We start from the raw sequence: 22157 nt of genomic DNA, 5'->3' as shown, positions 1-22157 counted from the left end.
ATGAGGAGCAGCTGACAGGTCAGGGGATAAGAATCCCCCCACATAAGGTACGGCAGACTGTCACTTTTGCTCTGGAAGCTGAAAAACAAGTCTGTGTGCCAGGCTGAATAGGGTTGCTCTGTGCTAATGCTCTGTGAATGTTACCTTAGGCGGCCAAAGGGACTAGGCAGGCGTGATTGGGTGAAGGATCTTGAGATGGGGAGATTATCCTGGATGACCCCGCTGGGCCCAAAATATAATCACAAGGGTCTTTGTGAAAGGGACCGGGGGAGAGAGAGTGAGAGGAGGAGCTGTAAGTAAGGAGGCAGAGATTGGAGTGACAATGGACTCTCAGGATGAAGGAAGGGCCCCAAAGCCAAGGCCGCACAGAGTCAGAGCTATGTGATGGGAGAAAGATTTCATCGGCTCTGGCTGGCGTTGAAGACAGAAAGAGGCCACAGTAAAGCCAAAAGCTGGAAAGGGCAAGAACACAGATTCTCCCCTAGAACCTCCAGAAAGCAACCCCCCTCCCCGCCGACACCTTGGGTTTGGCCCAGTGAGACCCATTTCAGACTCCTGACCTCCCGAACTGTAAGCGAATAAATTCCTGTTGTCTTAAGTCACTACACACTTGTAGCAAATGGTTACAGTGGCCACTGGAAATTAACATAAAGGATGAGGAAAAATTCACAGGAAGGGAAGTTGCATCTCCTGCTAACTCGACACACAAATACTCCCTGTAAGGATTTCTCCATCCCCAGACCTCTCTGGACACCCTGATCTCGTGGGCCCCTGATCTGCTGTGTCTGAGAAGGTCAGCCAGGTCAAGGCATGGTCAGGATCAGCCCCAGCACAGGCTGCTTGGGCACAGAGTATGGGGGGATCCTGTGCCTGCTTACCTCTCCTCTTGTCCAGCAACCCCTCATCAAACCCCAGTATCTGTTCTCTCTTTTTCCTCAGTAATAGGGTTTTGAACCAAGTGTATGCCTACTGAGCATAAAAACTACATTTCCCAGATGACCCTGCAGCTCAATGTAGCCATGTGACTAACTCCCGGCCAATGGGATGTGAGCAGAAGTGATGGCTGTGCTCAGTCCTCAAGTCACACAGTTAAAGGGAGAGCATTCCCCCTTCCCAGAGCTTAAAGATGTGGTGGTGAGAGACATCTGGGATCGCATGGACAGGGGCGCACAGATCTGGGTTTGAGAGAGCTGGGGCAGGCACAGCAACCGGGACAGAGCCACCATGCCAGGTTAGATAAGTTACCTGAGAGAGAAAGACTCCTCTCTCATTCAAGCTACTAAATTACTTGGTATTCTTTGCAACTACTTCCTTCTAAATCTTGATTCACACAACCCACACCTTCAAGACCATAGTATTTTTTCAAGAGTAAACTCTCTGAGTCTGACACGGGCTGGATTGCATCCCCCAAAAATGTGTCTGTTGAAGCCATAGTGCTTACTGTGACTATATTTGGAGATAGGACCTTTAAAAAGGGAGGGGACATGGCAAAACATGCAGGCTTTTAAAGGCCTTCACCTAGAAGTGACAGTCCCACTCACATCTCCTTGGCCAAAGGAAGGCACGTGATACAATCCAATGTCAAGAGTGCTGGGCAGGGGCAATGTTCCCATGTATGCAGAATAGGTGAAACGGGGGCACCTGGGGGGGCTCAGTCGGTTACACGTCTGCCTTCAGCTCAGGTCATGCTCTCGGGGTGCTGGGTTGAGTCCCGCATTGGGCTTCTTGCTCAGCAGAGACTCTGTTTCTCCCTCTCCATCTGCCCTTCCCCCTGCTTGTGCTCTCTCTCACTCTCAAATAATAAACAAAAACTTAAAAAAATAAAAAAGAATAGGGAAAACCAATATGTATGAACAGCGTAATCCATACGCTACCAGAATGCACACCGGTGTCCACATTCTCAACCTCCACGTCTCCCTGAGAGAACTTCCCAGGAGGACCTGCTCTCCTCCACCTCTTCAATGACTCATTCATTCATTCGGCAGGTGCTGGACTAGGGTGTCGAGCATGGCCGGGGAAGAAATGTACAAAGACAAAAGATGTTTAGAACAAAGCATTGACAGGATTTGGTCCCGGGTTGGGTATCGGGGATGAGGGAGAAGGGGGTGTCACAAACGCATTCGCTCATTAGCTCAACAAACATTTATTGATCACCTGCTGTGTGCAGTTGGTGTAGGTTCTGAGGAGATAGCTGGGGACAAAACAGAGATCCCCGCCCTCAGAAAACTGACACAAATGGCATCAGACATAATTTCCAGGGGAGTGATGTTATGGAGGAGAATGAGCAGGTGCCAGGAAAGCCAGGGGAGGGGGGAGCTGGAGTGGGGGACCACCCCCTCGCCCTGTATCTGGCTTGCTGACCAGAAGCAGGGGCAGTGGCACCATTCACAGCGCAAGAGGGCCAGGTATGCAAGGAGGGAAAACGTGTCCATGCGAAAACTCGTAGGCAAATGTTCACAGCACTGCTCCTAATAGCCAGAAAGTGAAAACAACCCAAATGTCCATCCGTGGATGAATAGAGAAACAAAACACAGTGTACCCAGACAAGGGAATGTAATCGGCCAAAAATAAGGACCGAAGTACTGAGCCATGGCACAACATGGATGAACCTTAAGAACGTGATGCTGAGGGGCACATGGGTGGCTCAGTGGGTTAAAGCCTCTGCCTTCGGCTCAGGTCATGATCCCAGGGTCCTGGGATCCAGCCCCCGCATCTGGCTCTCTGCTCGGCGGGGAGCCTGCTTCTCCCCCACCACACCCCCGCCTGCCTCTCTGCCTATTTGTGATCTCTCTCTGTCAAATAAATAAATAAAATCTTAAAAAAAAAAAAAGAACGTGATGCTGAATGAAAGCAGCGAGACACAAAGTCACATATTGTCTGATTTCGTTGATGAGAAATGTCCAGAATAGCCAAATCCATAGAGACAGGAAGCAGCTGAGTGGTTGCCAGCAGCTGGAGGGACGGGGACACGGGGCTGGCGGGGAGGGGCGGAGGATTGGGAGTGACTTATAAGGGATACAGGGTTTCTTTGGGGGGTGATGGAAATGTTCCAAAATTGATCATGCCGATGGTTGCACAACCCTATGAACATATTAAAAACACCTAACTGTACACTTTAAGTGGGTGAATGGTCTGGTATGTGACTTATATCTCAATAAAACCAAGAAAGAGAAGGAAGGAGGGAAGGAGCAGGGCAGGTTGGGGAGGTCAGTTTTGACTTTGTTTCGGTGCGCTGGAGAAGGCAGCTGGAGACCCCGGGGGTACGGCGGCGGGAGGGTGGACAGTGAACGTGGGTGCACCCTGCCGCACGGTCGCCCCAGAAATGTCATCTTTTATCACTGGTTGGGATTGAAGTTGATTGGGTCTGTCCTTTCTGCCAGACTTGTAGGCAAGGACCGTGTCAACGCAGAGCCAGCAGGGGGCAGCAGAGGACCACATAGACCCACAGACAATTCCTCTGGTAGCTTGGAGGAGCTACCCACATCGCCTCCGGCACCTGTCTCCAGCTTCTGCCCCTTCATTTACCCTTCAGAGAGCCCAGAGAAGGCACCCAACTGCCCAGGCCCAAAACCTGGGCGCCTCCTTCCCTCAGGGAAGGGCAAACACGAGAACCTACCTCCTGGGCCTCCCAAACTTGGGGTCTCTACAGCTCAGGTCTGGACCAGGACTTTTCTCCCCAGCCTCCTACCTAGTCTCCTGCCCCTTCCCAGCCTCCCACCCCAAGACAGCCCAATGGATCTTCCTAAATCCCAAACTCAGCCCTGCCCCTCCCTGCTCGGAACAATCCATGGCTCCCCAGTGCCTCAAAGTCCAGGCTTCTCACCATAGCCTGTAAATCCCTGGGAGGTCTGGCCCCTGGAGGCCCCTCAGGCTCCCCTGACCCTCACCCCCACCCTATGGCCTGCAGTCTTTTGCCCACCACACCGAACTGCTCCGGAGCTTTCACATTCTGCCCCCTGGGCGGGGAGCACCCCCACTGGCACCGTGCTCCACCCCCCTGGCCCCACCCCCATTCATCTCCCAGGTCTCAGCTCAGACACCTCTTCCCCCAGGAAGCCCTCCCTGACCCTCGGGCTGAGTTGGGTCCTTTTCCTGAGTTCCTCCACCTCAGCCCTGCCCACTCTGGGTGGTCCCTGTCTAGAGATTTGTCTCGCCACTGGACTGTAAGGCCTGGAAGGACAGGGCCAACCAAGGCAGCCAGGGTCAGGGACAGGTCCCAGCACCTCCCCAAGTGGCAGGCACAGAGCAAGGGCTTGGGGTTGGGGGGAGGGACGCACATGGGATAAGTGAATGTGTGCATATTCTCATTATACAGCCTTCCCTTCCTGTACCTGGCAGTCTCCGCTCACTGAGCAGCTGCTGGCCACCCAGCTCTGTTGAATGAGCCCGACTCCCAGTATCCAGAGACACAAAGAGAAAACGGAGGAGCCCCTACTCTTGGGAAACTGGTCTTCTGGGGGGTGGGTGGGCAACGGGACCTGCCAGGCACTCTGCTGAGTGTTTCCCATTTACCCACTTGTTTGATCCTCACCACAGTTCTACAAGGGAAATGCTAGGACCATCCTGATCTCACAGATAAGAAAACTGAGGCACAGAAAATTCAGGTCGCCCGGCCTAGAAAATGGACACACCAGGGAACAGAGCAAAATCTCTCTTACATCTGGATTTCTCCTCTACTCATTCTAGTCCGGAAAGAAGGACCAAACGTAACCCACGGCGGCTACCATGTTGGGGTCCACGTGTCCTAGCAAAGGGGTCTGCCTTCCACACGAGGGCCCACGGAGAAGGCACTGTTCATGCCGAGCAGAGAGGCATCACTGAGGGGGAAGCTTGAGGCACTGGGTGAAGTGTTTGGCCCCATTTGGAAGAGACCAGGGTCCTCAGCTGGGACTAGCTGCACCCCCACCCCCCACCCAGTCCTTCACTGTCTCCACCCAAGCTCTGCCCCTCAAGGCTCAGTGTGGACCCCCACTCCCTTCCTCTGAGCCCTGGTCACCACTAGATTCTCAGGGCTGTGGCTCCTCATTCTACAAATGAAGAAGTGGCTGTCTGGGGAAGGAAATGGCTGGCCCATGACCAAGACTGATTATGATTCATGGGGAAAACCCTTCCCTCCCAAACTCAACCCCTTTGCAGGCAGAGGGCATTGCCCTCTGAGAGTCCGTCTGGGGCTGGGGGGTGCGGGCGGAGGGGTGTGGCCCGCAGGGGTGGAGCCCCTGATGCACGGCTCCCCCACCCACCCAAGCCTGTGCTGTGGGCTCAGGTCATGATCCCAGGGTCCTGGTCTCTGCTTATCAGGGAGCCTGCTCCCCCCCCACCCCACTGCCCCATCTACTTGTGATCTCTATCAAATAAATAAATAAATAAAATCTTTTTAAAAAAAGAAAATCACACGTGGGGGGGGTGCCCACCTGGCTTAGTGGGTGGAGTGTGTGACTCTTGATCTCAGGGTTGTGAGTTTGAGCCCCACGTGGGGCGTAGAGATGACTTAAAAAAGCAATCCTAAAAAAACGAAAAAAAAAGTATGCCCCAGTGAAGCTAAGAAAAAGATGTTTTTGAGGGTCGCCTGGGTGGCTCAGTTGGTTGGGCGGCTGCCTTCGGCTTGGGTCATGACCCCGGACTGCCGGGATGTAGTCCCGCCTCGGGCTCCCAGCTCCTTGGGGAGTCGGCTTCTCCCCCTGACCTTCTCCTCTCTCATGCTCTCTCTCACTCCTTCTCTCTCAAATAAATAAATAAAACCTTTAAAAAAAAAAAAAGAAAGAAAGAAAGAAACAGATGTTTTTGAGACTGGAACTCTGAATACTGACTAGGTATTTGAGGATATTAAGGAAGTGGTTTTTTGTTCATCTTGTTTTCGCGCATTAGGTGAAAATATGAGACTGTGTGTGTGTGTGTGTGTTTTAATGAGTCCCTATCTTTGAGGGATTCGGGCTGAGGTAGCTATGAATAAGATGATAAAACGCCTGGAAATTGCTTTCAAATGCTATAGGTCAGGGGCGGGTGCAGGAAGGGAAGGAAGATTAAAGCTGGGGGATGGGCAGGAGGGATTACTGTCCCCTCTACTTTGGATGAGTGTGTGGAATTTGGAAATTTCCCAGAATAAAAAGTTATTTAAATGTAAAAAGGTATTAAATTGTTTATCCCTAACTCTAAGTCCAAATCCACCCCTTCCAATACTCCTGATGGATAAAATGAGGCTCAGAGAAAGGACATCTAGCCAGGTTCCCACCCAGACCCATCTGGACCCTTGGGGACCCCTTGGAAGGCTGGCACTCTCTCTCTACTCCCCTCCACCTCCCTAACTCCAGAAAAGCCCAGTTTCTCACACTTACCAACCCAGCCCCCTGCAGCCCCTCATTCCAGGCCTAGATCCTTCTCTTCTGTCCTCATTAGCTCTCTTACCCAGGCTGCACCTTACCATCACCCCATTCAGCCCTAATGGGCCATCTTTTGCATCCCAAGTCCTACTCCCTAGGTCCCCTGCTCCCTCTGTAACTATCTCTTCCCCACAGCCTCCTCCCTCACTCAGCTCCAGTCACACCAGCTGCCTTGCTGTCCTCACAGTCACCAAAGACCCTCCTGCCTCAGGGCCTTTGCACTTGCTGTGCCTGCTACCCCAAAACCCCCTTCCCCCAGATGTGTCACCTCCTTCAGGTCTCAGCTCACACCTTCAGAAAGGACCTCCCTGACCTCCCTGGCAACCCCCGTCCCTCCTATCCTCTGGCCCTACTTTATTTTTTTATAGCAGTTATCTCTCCTTGACAAGATATGCCGTATCAATTTTTTGATTAGTGTTCCTCTCCCTCCAATAGGATTACGCCCCACAAGGAAAGGGATGTTGTCTGTACCCCAGCACAGCCCGACTGATAGTTGGCACTCAATAAATATTTGTCTAATGATTGAAGGACTTGGAAACCACCCCCCTCCCCCTCCTTGGCTCAATGAGGTGAGAGGGAGAGACGGGGATGGAGGGTTGGGGGGGTAGATGAGAATCCAGACACAGGGAAAGAGCCTATGCTAAGGCATGAGTCTTGCTCCTCCGATCCACCCGTCCCCACCTGCATGGTACCCCAGGTCCTCTTCCCTGGGGTGAGGGATCTGGGGTCCTTCGGGGGATCTGGGGGTCCCTTCTCCCCAAGGACAGCCTCCCCAGGACCAAGCCCAGACCTTGCCTGCCAGACGGGTGCAGGAAGCCACACCTAGAGGTCAGGTTCATGAGTAAATATTGCAGCATCCAGGCCTCCTCTCAGCAGATAAGGGGGTGTGTGGGGAGGTCAGAAACCTGCTTTGGCCTCGCTGAGGGATTAGCTGCAGCCAACCCCTCAGCTCCAAGGTCTCTGCCCTGGAGGATGGGACAGGGGTCCCGCCAGAGGAGCCCAGGCCTGTTTCCATCTAACAAATACTGATTGAAGTCCCGAAGTGGATGGGATCAGAAGCACCCGGCACTAGGCCTTCTTCCCAGGGAGGTATTGACATGGCTGGTCAGATAAGAAGGTGGGGGCCGGAAGGGCTGACAAAACAAGATCAGGGAAACTTGTCCCCAGTCTGCTGTGCGGCATGGAGAAGATAAGACTTGCCCACTCCAAACTCTGGAGGCAATGGCCCTGAGCCTCAGTTTCCCAGGCTGCAAAATGGATCCTCGGGGAAGAAGGGAGATGGGGTGCCCAGTGAGGTAACAGGTAAAGCCAACGATTTCAAAATGAACGATAGCGTTGGTGTAAACTAGGTCACGCGATCTGTCCATTTCCCCGTCCTCAGTCCAGCCACCACCACCCCCTGCCTGTTCCAGTGCCTTCCAACAGAAGACATGCAAGCCCCATACACAGGAGAGGACATCCTGCTATCACATGAAGCAAAGCAAAAACAACAAAAACAAAAACCAGGTGAAATGAATTGATTTAGCCCATGTTATCACCTCCACATGGAATCAATATAAAAAATGAGTGATCTGGGGCACCTGGTGGCTCAGTCGTTAAGTGTCTGCCTTCGGCTCAGATCTTGATCCTGGGGTCCTCGGATCAATCCCCACATCAGGCTTCCCACTCAGCAGGAAACCTGCTTCTCCCACTCCCACTCCCCCTGCTTGTGTTCCCTCTCTCACTGTCTCTCTCTGTCAAATAAACAAATAAAATATTTAAAAAGAAAATTAGTGGTCTATTTCATTTTACATTTTTGTTTTGCTTTTGCCAGCAACAGGTCCTTAGTATTTGGCATCGTCATTTTACTCACCACTCATCTCCGGTGGCTACCGTACTGGACACAGCTAGACTATTGCAAACACCCCCTCAGGGCCTCCCAGCTTGGATCCTCACTCCCCGCCCCCATCTGTTCCCCACAAGGCAGCCAGAAGTTTCTATTAACACCTAAGTCAGCCCTGTCCTCTGCTCAAAGTGGCTGTCATGGGTCTGGTCTCAGAGTAAAAGCCAAAGTCCCCCCATGGCCCATGAGACCCTGCAGGATCTGCCCCCACCCCCTCCCCCAGCCCCTTTGTTCTTCCTCACACTCACCAAAACGCTCCTGCCTCAGGACCTTTGCACTTGCTATGTCCTCTTCCTGGAATGTTCTTCCCCTAGATTCAGCATGGCTTCCTTAGTTAAGTGCTGCCTCCTACAACATCTTCTCACTGCCGGACATAAACCAGTGCCCAGGCCACCTCTAATGCCTCCCCCGCTTTCTTTTTCCCCATGGCATTATCCCCACCTGAAAGTTAGATGCGTTTGTGTTTATTTGCCTATTGACTGCCTCCCCAAACAAAAGGTCAGTTCTATGAGGCAGGGATTTCTGTCCTATTCATGACTGTGATCTAAGGCCTGGACTAGGTGCTCAAGAAACTCCAGCTCTCAAACGAACCAAGGATCTCGGCTCATGTTCAGGAGCACCAGAGTAGAGGCAGTGGGGGTGGGGGCTGGCAGCGGACCCGGAAGGGCAAGGACAGTAGAGAACAGTCAGCATGGCCCCATGAGGGGTAGGGAGCCACGCAGAGTCTGGACAAAAGCCTGGATATGTCTCAGGCCTCCCAGAGACGCGGCCTCATCGCCCTCCTCAACCAGATAGCAAATCACCAGAAACCCGGGCCTCCCTGGAGACTCCTGTTTCTGTCATCCACAGCCGGTGTCTGCTTCCACAAACACCCCTTGAGCCCCTGCTCTGTGCCCGACCCTCGGCTGGGCAGCAATGGGGACACAGTAGTGACCGCAACAGCCCAGGTTCTGCCCTCCCAGGACTCCTAGTCTAGATGGGGGGCCCACCCCCTGACTGTGAGGACCTATGGTGGTCAGGGCTGGTCCTGAGGATCACAGGGTGTCCTTAACCTAGTCCGAGAGTCCAGGGGGACTTCCTGGAGGAGGAGGAGTCGGGCAGGTAATGGGATAGAGCAGAGGGAAGCAGGGATCTAGAGTTCGCGGCCGAGGGGGTGTCCATGAGGCTGGTCAAGCCGGTGGGGCTCGGCCATGCAGGGCCTCATGGGCTGCACCAAGGAGCTGGGCTTTCTCCTAAGGATACTGGGGAGTCCTGGCAGGTTCTGAGCATCATGGAAGGAGGAGGGTGAGACCTGGGCCAGGGACCTGGGAGAACTTGCAGAGGGAAGCCAGATAGGAGGCGGGGGCGGGGGGGATGTCTGGACCAGGGAAGGGGTACAAGGAAGGAGAGAAGGCACATACGGAAGAGAGTTTAAGAGCAGGTGCCACAGGGTGTGGTGTGCTGGGGGCGGGGGGCGGAAGCATCAGGGACCCAGTCCTGGGTCTGTGTGTCCCAATGACAGGTGGATGGTGGCGCCATCCCTGATAAGAGAAGAAGGAGGAGCAGGTCTGGGGGAAGATGCCAAGGTCAGTTTGGGACAAGGTGAGCCAGCAGTGCCCAGGGACATCGAGGGGGAGGCGTCCTGAATGACTCCGGGACGCGTCCCAGGGCTCCAGGGAGAGGCCTGGGTCAGGACAGAAAAGGATGGGGTGAGGTTGCAGGCGGGGTGAGGAGAACTGGAGGTCCCAGGGCACCCACACCTCCTGCCAAGCCCCCGCCCTCCCCGACCGAACAGAGCCCGGCCCGGCAAGGGTAGCTCAGGACACCGGGCAAATTAGGAGCAAAGCAGGACGGGTGAGCCACAGGTAAGGCTCCTGCCGGGCACAGGCCACTGGGGCCTGACAAGGACCAGGACCCGTAAGCCCTCAAGACTTCAACAGGAACTCATCTGTCAAAAACACTTCCCTGTGGGTTAAAGCCTCTGCCTTTGGCTCAGGTCATGATCCCAGGGTCCTGGGATCGAGCCCCACATCAGGCTCTCTGCTCAGCGGGGAGCCTGCTTGCTCCTCTCTCTCTGCCTGTCTCTCTGCCTACTTGTGATCTCTGCCTGTCAAATAAACAAATAAAATCTTAAGAAAAAAAAAAAAAAACCACTTCCCCTAGCCCCCCCACGGCCCTGCCAACCTCACCTTCCCAGTGACGTTGCCCCTGATCCCCTCCCCCACCTCCAATTTAAAAATCACAAACCCCCTTCTTGGCTTGATTTTTCCCCAACACCACTTAGGTCCATCAGACATGGAATAGAGTTTGTATTTTTTTATTTTTTTAAAGATTTTATTTATTTATTTGACAGACAGAGATCACAAGTAGGCAGAGAGGCAGGCAGAGAGAGAGGAGGAAGCAGGCTCCGCGCTGAGCAGAGAGCCCGATGTGGGGCTCCATCCCAGAACCCTGGGATCATGACCTAAGCCGAAGGCAGAGGCTTAATGACTGAGCCCCCCAAGGTGCCCTAGAGTTTTTATTTTATTTGTTTATCCCATGCATGTCAGCCCCACGAGACCAGGGATTTTATCTACTTGCACCTAGAACATGGCCTGGCAGACAGGAGATGCCCATTCAATATTTGTTGAATAAAAGAGCCCTATGAGGTGGGTATGGTCATTGTTTCCATTTCACAGATGAGGACACTGAGGCCCAGCCGGCTCCACAATTTGCCCAGGGTTATGGAGGTAGGGGACCATGGACTAAGCCCAGGGCCACTGCCCCTTTAACGGCAGTCACACCACCCAGACCCCGTGTGTGCGGCCCCAGCCTGCCAGGGGCTGTCCATCTCACTAACTACTGGCAACAAACTTAAGCAGGGTCTACACGTAGACTGCTTTTTGGAGCAGCAAACAGAGACTCAGCAAGGGGCTGCCTCCAGCCCCACCTGGGGAAAGAGAAGGGCCAAGGTCAAAACCGGACCCTCTCTGGCTCCAAGCTCTCCACACTCACACTTGACAGGCAGGGAAAACAAAACTGAAGAAGGGAAGAAAGAATGTGGGTTTCTCAGCCCCAGAGAAAGTGTGTAGCCACCCCACCTCCCTCCCTCTGTGTGGCTTTGGAGACAGCAGGCTTCAAATTCCCTCTCCTGTAGGAACTTGGGTGAGTCAGAGCCCCTGCCCAGTGCCTCACTTTCCCTATCTGCAAACAGAGTTTCTAACAATGCCCACCTCGCAGGACATGCCCTGAGAGGACAGCTGAAGATCCCCCACGTTCCCTGAGGCCGGGAAAGGACAGTCACTGCTGACTGGTTTTATCTCTCTGTGACCCCCGATTTCACCAGGGAGGCTCAGGCCTGGGCCCCGGGTAAGAATTGCCCTAAAATCTTCCCCCGCACCTCCCCCCGCCTCCCTGGCGACCTGGTTCTTCTCCTGGTACCAAACCCAGGCCCTTGGCACAAAGAAGGTTAGGCAGTGCCCCAGGAGGCCTGGCCAGGTCATGGCCCCTGGCCCGGGCCTGCCACACCCACTCTGGTACCCACACGGGGCCCCAGATCCTCGGTGACTCGATCCCTCCAAATTCAGGTGATCTCCCCTGGCTCCAAATCACCGAACCCTCCCAGGTCCCACGCCAGACGGAGCCAGGTCCCCACCGGGAAGTGCCTCAGAGCACCGGGACGCCAACACCGCTGCCTTGCAGACCAGATTGGGGGCGAAAGATGGCACTGACTAGCCACAGCTGGCTCTTCCTCAGTGGTGAGCAAGAACGGTACCCCCACAACCTCCGCACCCCATCAACCCCAGGGAGGGCGGGGATCCCTGCAGCCCGGGAGAGGGAAGGTGGGAGCTAGAAGTCCAGCAGACTAGGTCAGGAGGGCATCACTGGCTCCGCTGGGAGGCACTGGCGTGGGGCTGGCCGGGGAGGCTTGCAGAGTGAACCTCACAGATTTCTAAGATCGGAGCATGAACTAAGGCAGGGGAGCCACCAAGCCTCCTTGGAACCTTGGCTAGGGTGCTGGCAGTTTGGCCTCTCTTCCCGAGAACGTGGCTTGGGGCAACGGGCCCCCTTCCCCTTCTCAGCCTGTTTCTTCATCTGTGAAATGGACTAAACTCACAGGGTTGTTTGAAGGTCAGAATAAGCAGCATTGGCTAGCACTGGCCGTGCCCTTGGAGCTATTCTAAATGTTCTCCCTATGGGAACAACAGCATTAGGGAGGAGGCCCGCTCACGACCCCCACTCCATCAACGAGAGACCTGAGGCTCAGAGAGGGGAGGCCACTGGCTGGGGTCACACAGCCAGTAGTGGTAGGGCTGAGTGCTAGACCCAGAGCCCTCACCCCTAGCCATGCTTTATCAGCCTGGAAAGTACCAGAAACTAAGCCAGCCACACCAGCATTTCTTCCCCAAGAACCTGCATGGCCACCCATTCCGGGCAACCAATCGCACACAGTTCAAACCCAAGCTGCCCTGACCAGCCAGTTGGGTTTGGAGCTTATCTTCAGCCAGTAAGGAAAAGGGCAGAGTCAATTAATCACACTCCTACTAGCTGCAGGGGTCAGACCTAGAGAGGCAAAGGAAAAGCACTGGACTAAGAGTCATGGCCCAGAGGCTAGACAGGCCTGCCTGATTGTGTAAGCCTTGGTTTGGTGACTCTCGCCCCAGGAAAACCCTCTCGTGGGCTGAGCACGTGCTACATGCCAGACCCTTGGCACAGCCCATCCAATTCAATCCTCAGGCCTACTTGAGGACCAAGACCCTATGGCTAGCTAATACTTAGTGAGCACTTACTGTATACCAGGAACCCATGGGCCAGGACCCCGCATCTCCTCCTCCGTTGAAGGGGGGCCATGGTCAAGCTCGGCTCATCCCATCCCTCTGGCTCCTTTTCCTCAGCCGCTTTCCTGAGTGTGGGGGCCGAGATCTCTATCACCCCCGAGCCTGCCCAGCCAGCCGAGGGGGACAACATCACACTGACTGTCCACGGGCTTCTGGGGGAGCTGCTTGCCTACAGCTGGTATGCAGGGCCCACTCTCAGCCTGAATTACCTGGTGGCCAGCTACATCGTGAGCACAGGCGACGAGACCCCTGGCCCAGCCCACACAGGGCGGGAGGCTGTGCGCCCCGACGGCAGCCTGGACATCCACGGCGTCCTGCCCAGGCACTCGGGCACCTACATCCTGCAGACTCTCAACAGGCAGCTACAGACGGAGGTGGGCTACGGACACTTGCAGGTCTATGGTGAGACACCCCTCCCGCCCCCCCCCCCCGCCGCCCCAGGCTCCCCTCTGCCCCAGCCAGCCTTCCCATCTCCTTCCCAGTCCCTCTTAAAAAAAAAAAAAAAAAAGTAAAAGCTTAAAACCATTAAAAAAAAAAAAGACAAAATAACATTAAAATGCTCACCTCGAGGCGCCTGGGTGGCTCAGTGGGTTAAGCCTCTGCCTTTGGCTCAGGTCATGATCTCAGGGTCCTAGGGTCAAGCCCCGCATCAGGCTCTCTGCTCAGCAGGGAGCCTGCTTCCTCCTTTCTCTCTGCCTACTTGTGATCTCTCTCTGTCCAGAGAGAATAAAAAATAAAAAATAAAATCTTTTAAAATAAAATGCTCACCACCTTCAGGATGGCTTCCAGGACTACACCAGCCTCCTATCCCATTTGTTGTCCCTCCAGCTGGGGGTCCTGGACACCACCAGGATCCAGCCATGCCCCTGGACAGGGGAGGGGGATGGTTGGGGGAGCAGGCAGTGCCCGGCCCCCTCCCCCTCTGTCTCTTGCCCCCACAGAGATCCTGGCCCAACCTGTGGTCATGGCCAACGACACGGCACTGGTGGAGCGCCGAGACACCCTGCGCCTGACGTGCAGCAGCCCCAGCCCCGCTGAGGTCCGCTGGTTCTTCAATGGCGAAGCCCTGCCCATCGCCATCCGCCTCGGCCAGTCCGCCGACGGCAGGGTGCTGACCCGGCACGGCGTCCGCAGGGAGGAGGCTGGAGCCTACCAGTGTGAGGTCTGGAACCCAGTCAGTGTCAGCCGCAGCGAGCCCATCAACCTGACTGTGTACTGTGAGTCCTCCTGGCCCCACTTAGAAATACCCAGTGCCCAAACCTCATAGATGGGTAAACTGAGGCCAGGAGAGGGCGCCTGAGGGCACACAGTGAGTCAGGAGGTGAACTGGGCTTAGGAGCCAGGGATCCCTCTTAAAATGCACTTGACCCATCTTCCTAAAGACTAAAAACCACCCGAGAAATGGAATAAGCCTTCAGCCGGAACCAACACCCGCAAGAAGGGACCCAGGGCTGGCGGGTTTTGAAAGGGAGGCGGGAAGTGAGTGGTGGGGGGGAGGGGAGATCAAACAGAAAAATGTAACCAAAGCATGGAGTCATTCCCAGGGGCAGCAGATCCGCAGTGTGGAATCCCGGGCAAGTAAATCTCGGAGGTACGCAGGGGCCGCTGATGTAGAAAAACTTGGAGCCTAGAATCCTACGACCACGGAATGCTGGATTTAAGAAGCCCTGAATTCTAGACTCTGAGAATCCTAGAAACTCTAGAAACAGAGATTCTTAGAATCTTAGAGTCGAATTCTAAAATCTTAGAGCCACCCAATCCTAGAATTTTAGAAACCTAGATTTCTAGAATCTTAGAGCCCTAGAGCCTAGAAGCATTGACTAGAAGCATTGACTCTTGGAGCCCTAGAATTCTATAGACTCTTAGAATGCCTTATGAGAAACCGATAGTCTAGTCTTCTTCTTCTTCTTCTCCTTTTTTTTTTTTTAAGGGGGCCATAGATTTCGAAAATATCTTGAAATTTTGTCTGGCCCCACGTCCTCTTTTTACAGAAGAGAAAACAAATCCCCGGAAAGGGGAAAGTGATTCTCAAGATCCTAGTGCAAATTAGAGATCTGTGTGGGATCTGAAAAGACCAGAGCTCTCTCCCTCCACTAGGCCCACATGTTCCCAGGGGTGCCCACCTCTACGCCCCTGTCCCTCCACTGCCCCGTCTCTCTCCCTCCTGCCCCCACAGATGGCCCAGAACGCGTGGCCATCCTCCAGGACTCTACCACCCGCACGGGCTGCACCATCAAACTTGACTTCAACACGTCCCTCACCCTGTGGTGTGTGTCCCAGTCCTGCCCAGAGCCCGAGTACGTGTGGGCGTTCAACGGGCGGGACCTCAAGAACGGGCGAGACCACCTCAACATCAGTAGCATGACCGCGGCCCAGGAGGGCACATACACGTGTATTGCTAAGAACCCCAAGACCCTGCTTTCCGGATCCGCCTCAGTGGTGGTCAAGCTCTCTGGTGAGTCGCCCCCGGCCTGACCACCGCCCCCTCCCCACGGAAGCCCAGATGGACAGTGAAAGGTTTGGCTGCAGCCCCAAAAGTTAAGGGTACCCTTTGCCCAGAAGATAATCGGAAAGTAAGAGAGGCTCAACCCATTCTTTGGCCAAGTGACCAAGTGGTGTGGCGGGGGGACCCCTCTTTGTTCGGGCGGCAGAAGGAGACACCCCCTACCTTGTCACCTGAACAGGAACCAGACTCTTCTGTGAGGGGTGGCGAAGTGAGAAAGGGGGCACATGTCTGTCTCACACACGGGGTAGAGTGGGGACACATTCATCTGTCCCTTCACATGCGTGCCCCACCCCCCGTTCTGAACTCCCCCTGACGCAGCCGGGGAGGACCCCGCCCCATTCCCTCCATGCCGACAGCTGAACAACCATGCAGCCAACTAGATGATGCAGTTATCTGGCCCCTGTGACTGCGTGCGCGTGCATGCACGGACACACATACGCACACACAGCACACACACGGAAAAGCACAGCCAGTTGCTGGCAAGTGGAAAAACCCAGCCAGGGAGGCGCTGTCTTGCCTCTGTCCTCAGACAACCTGGGGGCTGGGGGTAGTGCAGACACAGCTGGTGTTTTGAGAGCTATCAGCATCCTCAGGGGACACTTTCTCATCCCCTGGGGATGGTGGCTTTGAGGCCTCATTAATTCTGCCTTGGTTCCTTCCCAAGTGGCCACCATCCCCCAAGGACAGTGAGAACAGTCCTTCCCTCCCTTCCTCCCCCTTCCCTCCTACTAACAGGCTGGGTCTCATCCAAAGGGTGGATACTCTTTCACCCAAAGCAGAAATGGCATCCCCAGAGGTAAGTGTACCTCCGGCCCCACCCCCACCTGGGGACTTGGCAGCTGGTCTCGGCAAGAGACGGGGGGGTATACCAGATGACCCCAGGTGCTGCCCCTAGCCCTGTTTGTGCGGGCCAAGATGGGGGGTGTCCAAGTGTGCAGGTATGTGCAGGGAGTGGGTACAGCACCCCCAAGGGACTCCTGAACTGTCAGCAACCCTGTGACAGGTGCCAGGCAGAGACAGAGGAAAAGGAAACACCCCCCCACCCCCATGTGGGGGAGACTCTGATCTGATGGAGGAGACATGGTCTCTGCTCTTGGAGAGATGATCCTGGAAGAGGGAAGCATGACTTCCTTATTCAGGGTGCTGCCAATCAGAGAGAAGAGGCAATGCCTCATACTCCGTGGGTTTTTAAGCAGTGATGGAGGAGACACGACACTGCAGTGAAGCTCCAGTCAGATAGAGGAGACACTCACACTTGGGGACATTTCATAGTCTGACGGGAGAGATGTGGTCTTGAAGAGACATGGTCCTCTCTTTTTTTTTTTTTTTTTTTTTTTTTTTTGAGAATTCCTAGTCTGATGGGGGAGACACAGTTCCCACCTCTGAGTTACTCCCAATCTGATGGGGGAGTATAAGCCCCCCATTTTCTAGGAATTTCCTGTCTGATGGGATAGACATGCCCCAGTCCAACTTCTGGAATCCCCAGGCTGACTGGAGAGATCTATAATCTGGAATTTCAAATCTGATGGAAGAGACATGGCCTCCCACCCTTTGGAATCTTTCTATTTGATAAGAAACTATTGTCCCCACATTCTGAGGTCTCTTGGTTTGACAGAAGAGATACAGCCTGGGGTACATAACTCCCAACTATCTGATAAGGAAGGCAGGGCCCCCATATTCTGAGAATTTCCAGTCTGATAGGGGAGATATGCCCCCTCATACTCTAGAATTTCCCATCTGATAGGGGAGACGTGGGCCCTATATTTTGGGAATTTTCAATCTGATGGAGGAGACATGGCTTGACCCTCTAGGGTCTTATAGTTAAATGGGAGAAATATCCCCCAAGGGCTGGAAATTCCTAGTCTGATGGGGGCAGAGACAGCCCCCATTGTGGGAGAAGACACAACTCCCTGGCAGGCATTGTCAAGACACAAAACCCCCCTCCACTACCACAAAAGTCAGCTCCTTCCTCTGTCTCCTTCCTGGCACCCTTCCAGGGGGAGCACCTGCCAGTTGTGGGGAGGCACGGATGAGCTGGCTGAGGGGGGGAGGGGGACACTCTGCCCCGTGCAGGCCCAGCTGACCCAGCCTCCCCCCACTCTTTCCCCAGCCGCAGCAGTTGCCATGACAATCGTGCCTGTGCCGACCAAGCCGATGGAGGGCCAGGATGTGACCCTGACTGTCCAGGGCTACCCCAAGGACCTACTGGTCTATGCCTGGTACCGCGGGCCTGCCTCAGAGCCCAACCGGCTGCTCAGCCAACTGCCGTCTGGGAACTGGATCGCAGGCCCCGCGCACACAGGCCGGGAAGTGGGCTTCGCCAACTGCTCGCTGCTGGTGCAGAAGCTGAACCTCACGGACGCCGGCCGCTACATGCTCAAGACCGTCACGTTGCAGGGCAAGACCGAGACGCTGGAAGTGGAGCTGCAGGTGGCCCGTGAGTGAGCCAGAGAGCGCGGAGGGTGAATCTTTTCAGACACAGGCTCCCAAAGGGGCGCTCTGTCTCCTCCATAGTCTGGCAAACACAGATTGAGGGTGGTTATGCCTCCCCATCAGACTGAAAGAAGGGATTTTGTCTCCTCCATCTGACTCGAAGATCTCGAAATAGAGTTCTTTCCTCTTCCGTCCAACTGATGACCTAGACTAGGGGTAGACAGGCCTCCTCCATTAGACTGAAGGCTACTACGGGGGACTTCTGTGCCTTCTCTCTCACACAAGAGGTTCACCAGACTGAAGATTTTCAAAGAGGAGACATAGTCTGAGAGGAGGGCATCCTTTTCCCAGCAGATGCATAGACTCCAAAACATAGGAGATATTGCCTCTGCTACTATATTGGGAAGATGAGTTAATGATGGGAGTTTACCTCCCCCATCAGAACAGATGTGTAGCAGGACGGTGGATCCTACCTCCCTCTTCGGCCTGGGAGATCCTAGATCATTAGGATTGTGTCTCCTCCTTTGCATTACAGTAAGAGTGAGGACAGAATTTCTACCATCAGAGGGTAGAATTTTTCTCATAATGGAGGAAGTGAAATCCTCCATTAGAATAGAAGCTTCTAGATGGTAGGAACTGTGTCTCTTCCCTCAGACTAGGAGTTTCCAGTGGTCAGGAACAATGTCTCTTCCATCAGCCTGACAATTCCCAGATGTTGAAGACCATGTCTTGCCCATCAGAGTAGGAACTCCCAGGGGCCATGTCTCCTCCATCAGTCTGGGAGCTCCCAGAGGCAGGAAACATGTCTCCTCCATCAGACTGGGAGCTCCCAGAATCAGGCACCAGGCCTCCTCTATCAGACTGGAACCTCCCAGACTTAAAGACCATGTCTCCTCCATCAGACTGGGAGCTCCCAGAGTCAGGGACCATGTCTCCTCCATCAGACTGGGAGCTCCCAGAGTCAGGGACCATGTCTCCTCCATCAGACTGGGAGCTCCCAGAGTCAAGGACCATGTCTCCTCCATCAGACTGGGAGCTCCCAGAGTCAGGGACCATGTCTCCTCCATCAGACTGGGAGCTCCCAGAGTCAGGGACCATGTCTCCTCCATCAGACTGGGAGCTCCCAGAGTCAAGGACCATGTCTCCTCCATCAGACTGGGAGCTCCCAGAGTCAGGGGCCTGGTCTCTTCCATCAGACTGGGAGTTCTCAGAGTTAGGGACCATATCCCCCACATCAGACTGGGAGCTTCCAGAATCAGGGATCAGGTCAACCCCCATCAGACTAAATTTCCCTGGAGGTCCAAGAGCCATGTCCCTAAGGCAGGTTTCATCCCATTAGACTAGAAGCTCTCAGACACTGGGAACTAGGTCATTCTCCAGTCTGGAGTCTCACCTCCCCCATCAGACCAGGTACTTTTGGAAGTCCTGAGTCAGGCATGGCATCACCCAGCTCAGGCATGAAGCTTCCAGGATCAGGAAATCAATCACTGCCAGGTACCCCCTAGATACCCTTCTTCATCAAACCCTGGTCCCAGGTCAATGCTGGAAGTAGAATGCTCTTCGATGGCAGCCATCCACCCCCCTCCTCCATGAAGGTTCAGGATTCCTTTTCACCCTGTCTCTCTTCTCACAGTCAACCTCTCTCCCCTGCATGAGGACCAACGCCACCTTCCTGAACCTGAACCTGGCACAGGCTGAGCGTGTTGAGGGGGGCGCGTGGGAGGCTGGGGGTGGACAGGGGAGCAGGAGGGGTGAGGGTCCTGGGACCTGGTCCTCTACCTCCCTGACAGCCTCTTCCACCCTTTTCCCCCATCCCCCCTCAGCCCTGGAGTAGCAGCACAGCTGTGGCCGTGGGAACCTCGGAGAGAAGAGCTCTTCATGCCACCCATCACCCCCATCTCCTCCCACTGGGTGGAGGACCACTTGCTCCCAGTGAGGATGCCAGACTGACCGTGGTCAGCCGTTCTCCTGCTTCCACACTAGAGTTAGAACTGACAGGGCCCTACTCCCTCGCTGAGTTGTCGGAGAGCCACAGAGACCATAAATGTCCTGGTTAACACATGCATGTGTCAGCCTCTCCTTAATGACCGTCAGCCCTGCCATTTCCCAGTGCCCACACTCGCCTCCTTCCCTACCCAGTGTGACTCTCAGTTTAGGTGCATGCGTGCACAGGGATGCCTAAATGACAGTGAGGAGAGTCCCTACTGCTCAGTGTCAGGGCCTCAGGCTCCTCCCACACCACCCAGGTTATATCTGATGGTCCTGCTTCCCCAGGAGCCAAAGACAGCCCCTCCCTGGGACACCAACAGAGCTGGGTTCTGTAGGACATGGCCCTCCCCTATACTGCACCTCACTCCACCTGGGCCCTGAAGCAAGATCGCTCATGCCACAACAGGAAGTGACCAAATTTCCCATGAAGTGTACCTTCTATCTAACCAAAGATGCTCCTTTGTATCCTCCATTGTCCTGAGATTACCCCCCCCACCTCATTTCACTCTCAGACATTACCTGCACAACCCTAAAAATATCTCCCTCTTCTTAAAAATGCAAATGGGGTATTGTGGGGGTGAAGAAAGGAGATCAGGGGAATGGAAGCCAGAGAAATGGTGTCTTCTAACTCCTGTCACTACTAGGACCTGACCCACAGGCCCACTCAGCCCAGATGTCCCACTAGAAACAGACTCTTGGTTTTGGTCAGAAGCAGTGATGACAGACTCCACTGGGGGTAGGAAGAGATGTTTGGACAGGGATAGAAGGGCCTAATAGAGAGATTTCCCAGAAACTTTCAAGACTGAGTCTTTCTAAGGAGAAAGTGGGTGAAAGTGCCCCAGAATGAGGGCTATGACATATGGATTATGATCCACCATTTGCCACGAATTCAATAGACCCTCGGTTTGAATATCAGCTAAGAGCTCTTGGCTTAGGGTAGACTAGAATTTTTCAAACCGTTTGATTAGTCTCAGAGCCCTTGAAATGCCAGCTTACAGGGCAGGTCAATATATTATTTGAAATAGTAATGCAATAAAAGTAGCTATCAAATCAGCAGTACAGCCCTCTCTCCCCCAAAGTTTATACACAGTTGAAAAAATTCCCCAAATGTAAATTAAAGAAACCTTGGATTACAGAGGCAATTACAATGCAAAATAGCAATCAGAATCAAATACCAGTGAAAACAGTAGATACAGAAACCTGTGGGAAGGGTGCCGGGGTGGCTCAGTTGGTTGGGTGACTGCCTTTGGTTCAAGTCATGGTCCTGGAATCCTGGGATCAAGTCCCACATTGGCCTCCCAGCTCTGTGGGGAGTCTGCTTCTCCCTCTGACCTCCCCTCTCATGCTCTCTCTCATTCTGTCTCTCTCTCTCAAAATGAATAAATAAAATTAAAAGAAAGAAAGAAAGAAAGAAAAGAAAAGAAACCTGTGGGATATGGCCAAAGCCACATTTGGAGGGGGAATGATAGCCTAAAAGGTTTATATGTAATGAGAATACTAAAAAGAAAAGAGCTTGTAGATGAACAAAATAAGCTTTCCACTCAAGAAACTAGAAAATGTGCACAAAATATACCAAAGAAAAAAGGTAAGAAATGTAAAAAGGTAAAAGCAGATATGGATGAAATAGAAAACAAAACATAGAGTTAGTCAATACAACCTAAACCTGCTTCTTTGAAACTGCTGATGGACTAGACACGCTTTTTGCAAGAGAGACAGAGAAGACTAATATTTAAAAATATCGAATATCTAAGATAAAATAGGGGCACCTGGCTGGCTCAGTGGGGAAAACGTGGGGCTCTTGATCTCAGGTTTGTAAGTTCAAGCTCCACGTTAAGTATAGAGATTATTTAAAAATAAAAATCTTAAAAAAAAAAAAAGAAAAAGAAACACTGGTCTGGTTGTAGTAGAAGGTTGGTTCCTGGTTAGATACACAATCAACATATACCTTGAGGGAATAGAGTCTGGGATACCTGTGAATAGCTAGCTCCCCAGCAGCTACTCAACCTCCCTCTTTCAGGATAGCCAGGCACAGCCTCAGGTAAAAGCCCCTGAAATTGGCAGGTACTCACTTTCCCAGAAGGCTTTGCAGATCCAAGTGGCCATGTGACCAAACTCTGGCCAAGGAAAGAAGGAGAAAACCAGAAGTCCCACCCACTGCTTCTGCCCACCTGAGG

The 22157-nt window shown here is 53.6% G+C and overlaps 1 protein-coding gene across 2 annotated transcripts; it reads left to right on the top strand.

Moving 5' to 3' along the window:
- The first annotated feature begins 11264 nt into the window (after positions 1–11264).
- Positions 11265–20055, top strand: CEACAM16 (CEA cell adhesion molecule 16, tectorial membrane component). Of its 2 annotated transcripts, none has more exons than XM_045077186.1 (8): positions 11265–11382; positions 11458–11586; positions 11843–11975; positions 13113–13457; positions 13997–14272; positions 15232–15510; positions 17672–17998; positions 19818–20055. In XM_045077186.1, the coding sequence occupies exons 3-8, from the start codon at positions 11939–11941 to the stop codon at positions 19826–19828; spliced, it is 1275 nt and encodes a 424-aa protein (XP_044933121.1). In that variant the 5' UTR covers positions 11265–11382; positions 11458–11586; positions 11843–11938; the 3' UTR covers positions 19829–20055. The 2 variants fall into 2 exon arrangements, with proteins under 2 accessions (XP_044933121.1, XP_004767718.1); XM_004767661.3 differs by having other exon boundaries at positions 11805–11975.
- The last annotated feature ends 2102 nt before the right edge of the window (positions 20056–22157 follow it).

The sequence above is a fragment of the Mustela putorius genome, unplaced genomic scaffold (assembly GCF_011764305.1).
Source record: "Mustela putorius furo isolate JIRA1106 unplaced genomic scaffold, ASM1176430v1.1 tig00000196_pilon_pilon_pilon, whole genome shotgun sequence".
NCBI lineage: Eukaryota > Metazoa > Chordata > Mammalia > Carnivora > Mustelidae > Mustela > Mustela putorius.
Note: the sequence above shows the minus strand (reverse complement) of the source record. Positions and strands in the feature narration are given on the sequence as shown.

Excerpts from the sequence above, each read along its gene's own strand:
- CEACAM16 (XM_045077186.1), top strand. The coding sequence starts at position 11,939 with ATGGCACTGACTAGCCACAGCTGGCTCTTCCTCAGTG. Across the intron at positions 11,976-13,112 it reads CAGCTGGCTCTTCCTCAGTG|CCGCTTTCCTGAGTGTGGGG; the intron begins GTGAGCAAGAAC and ends CCTTTTCCTCAG. Across the intron at positions 15,511-17,671 it reads AGTGGTGGTCAAGCTCTCTG|CCGCAGCAGTTGCCATGACA; the intron begins GTGAGTCGCCCC and ends CTCTTTCCCCAG.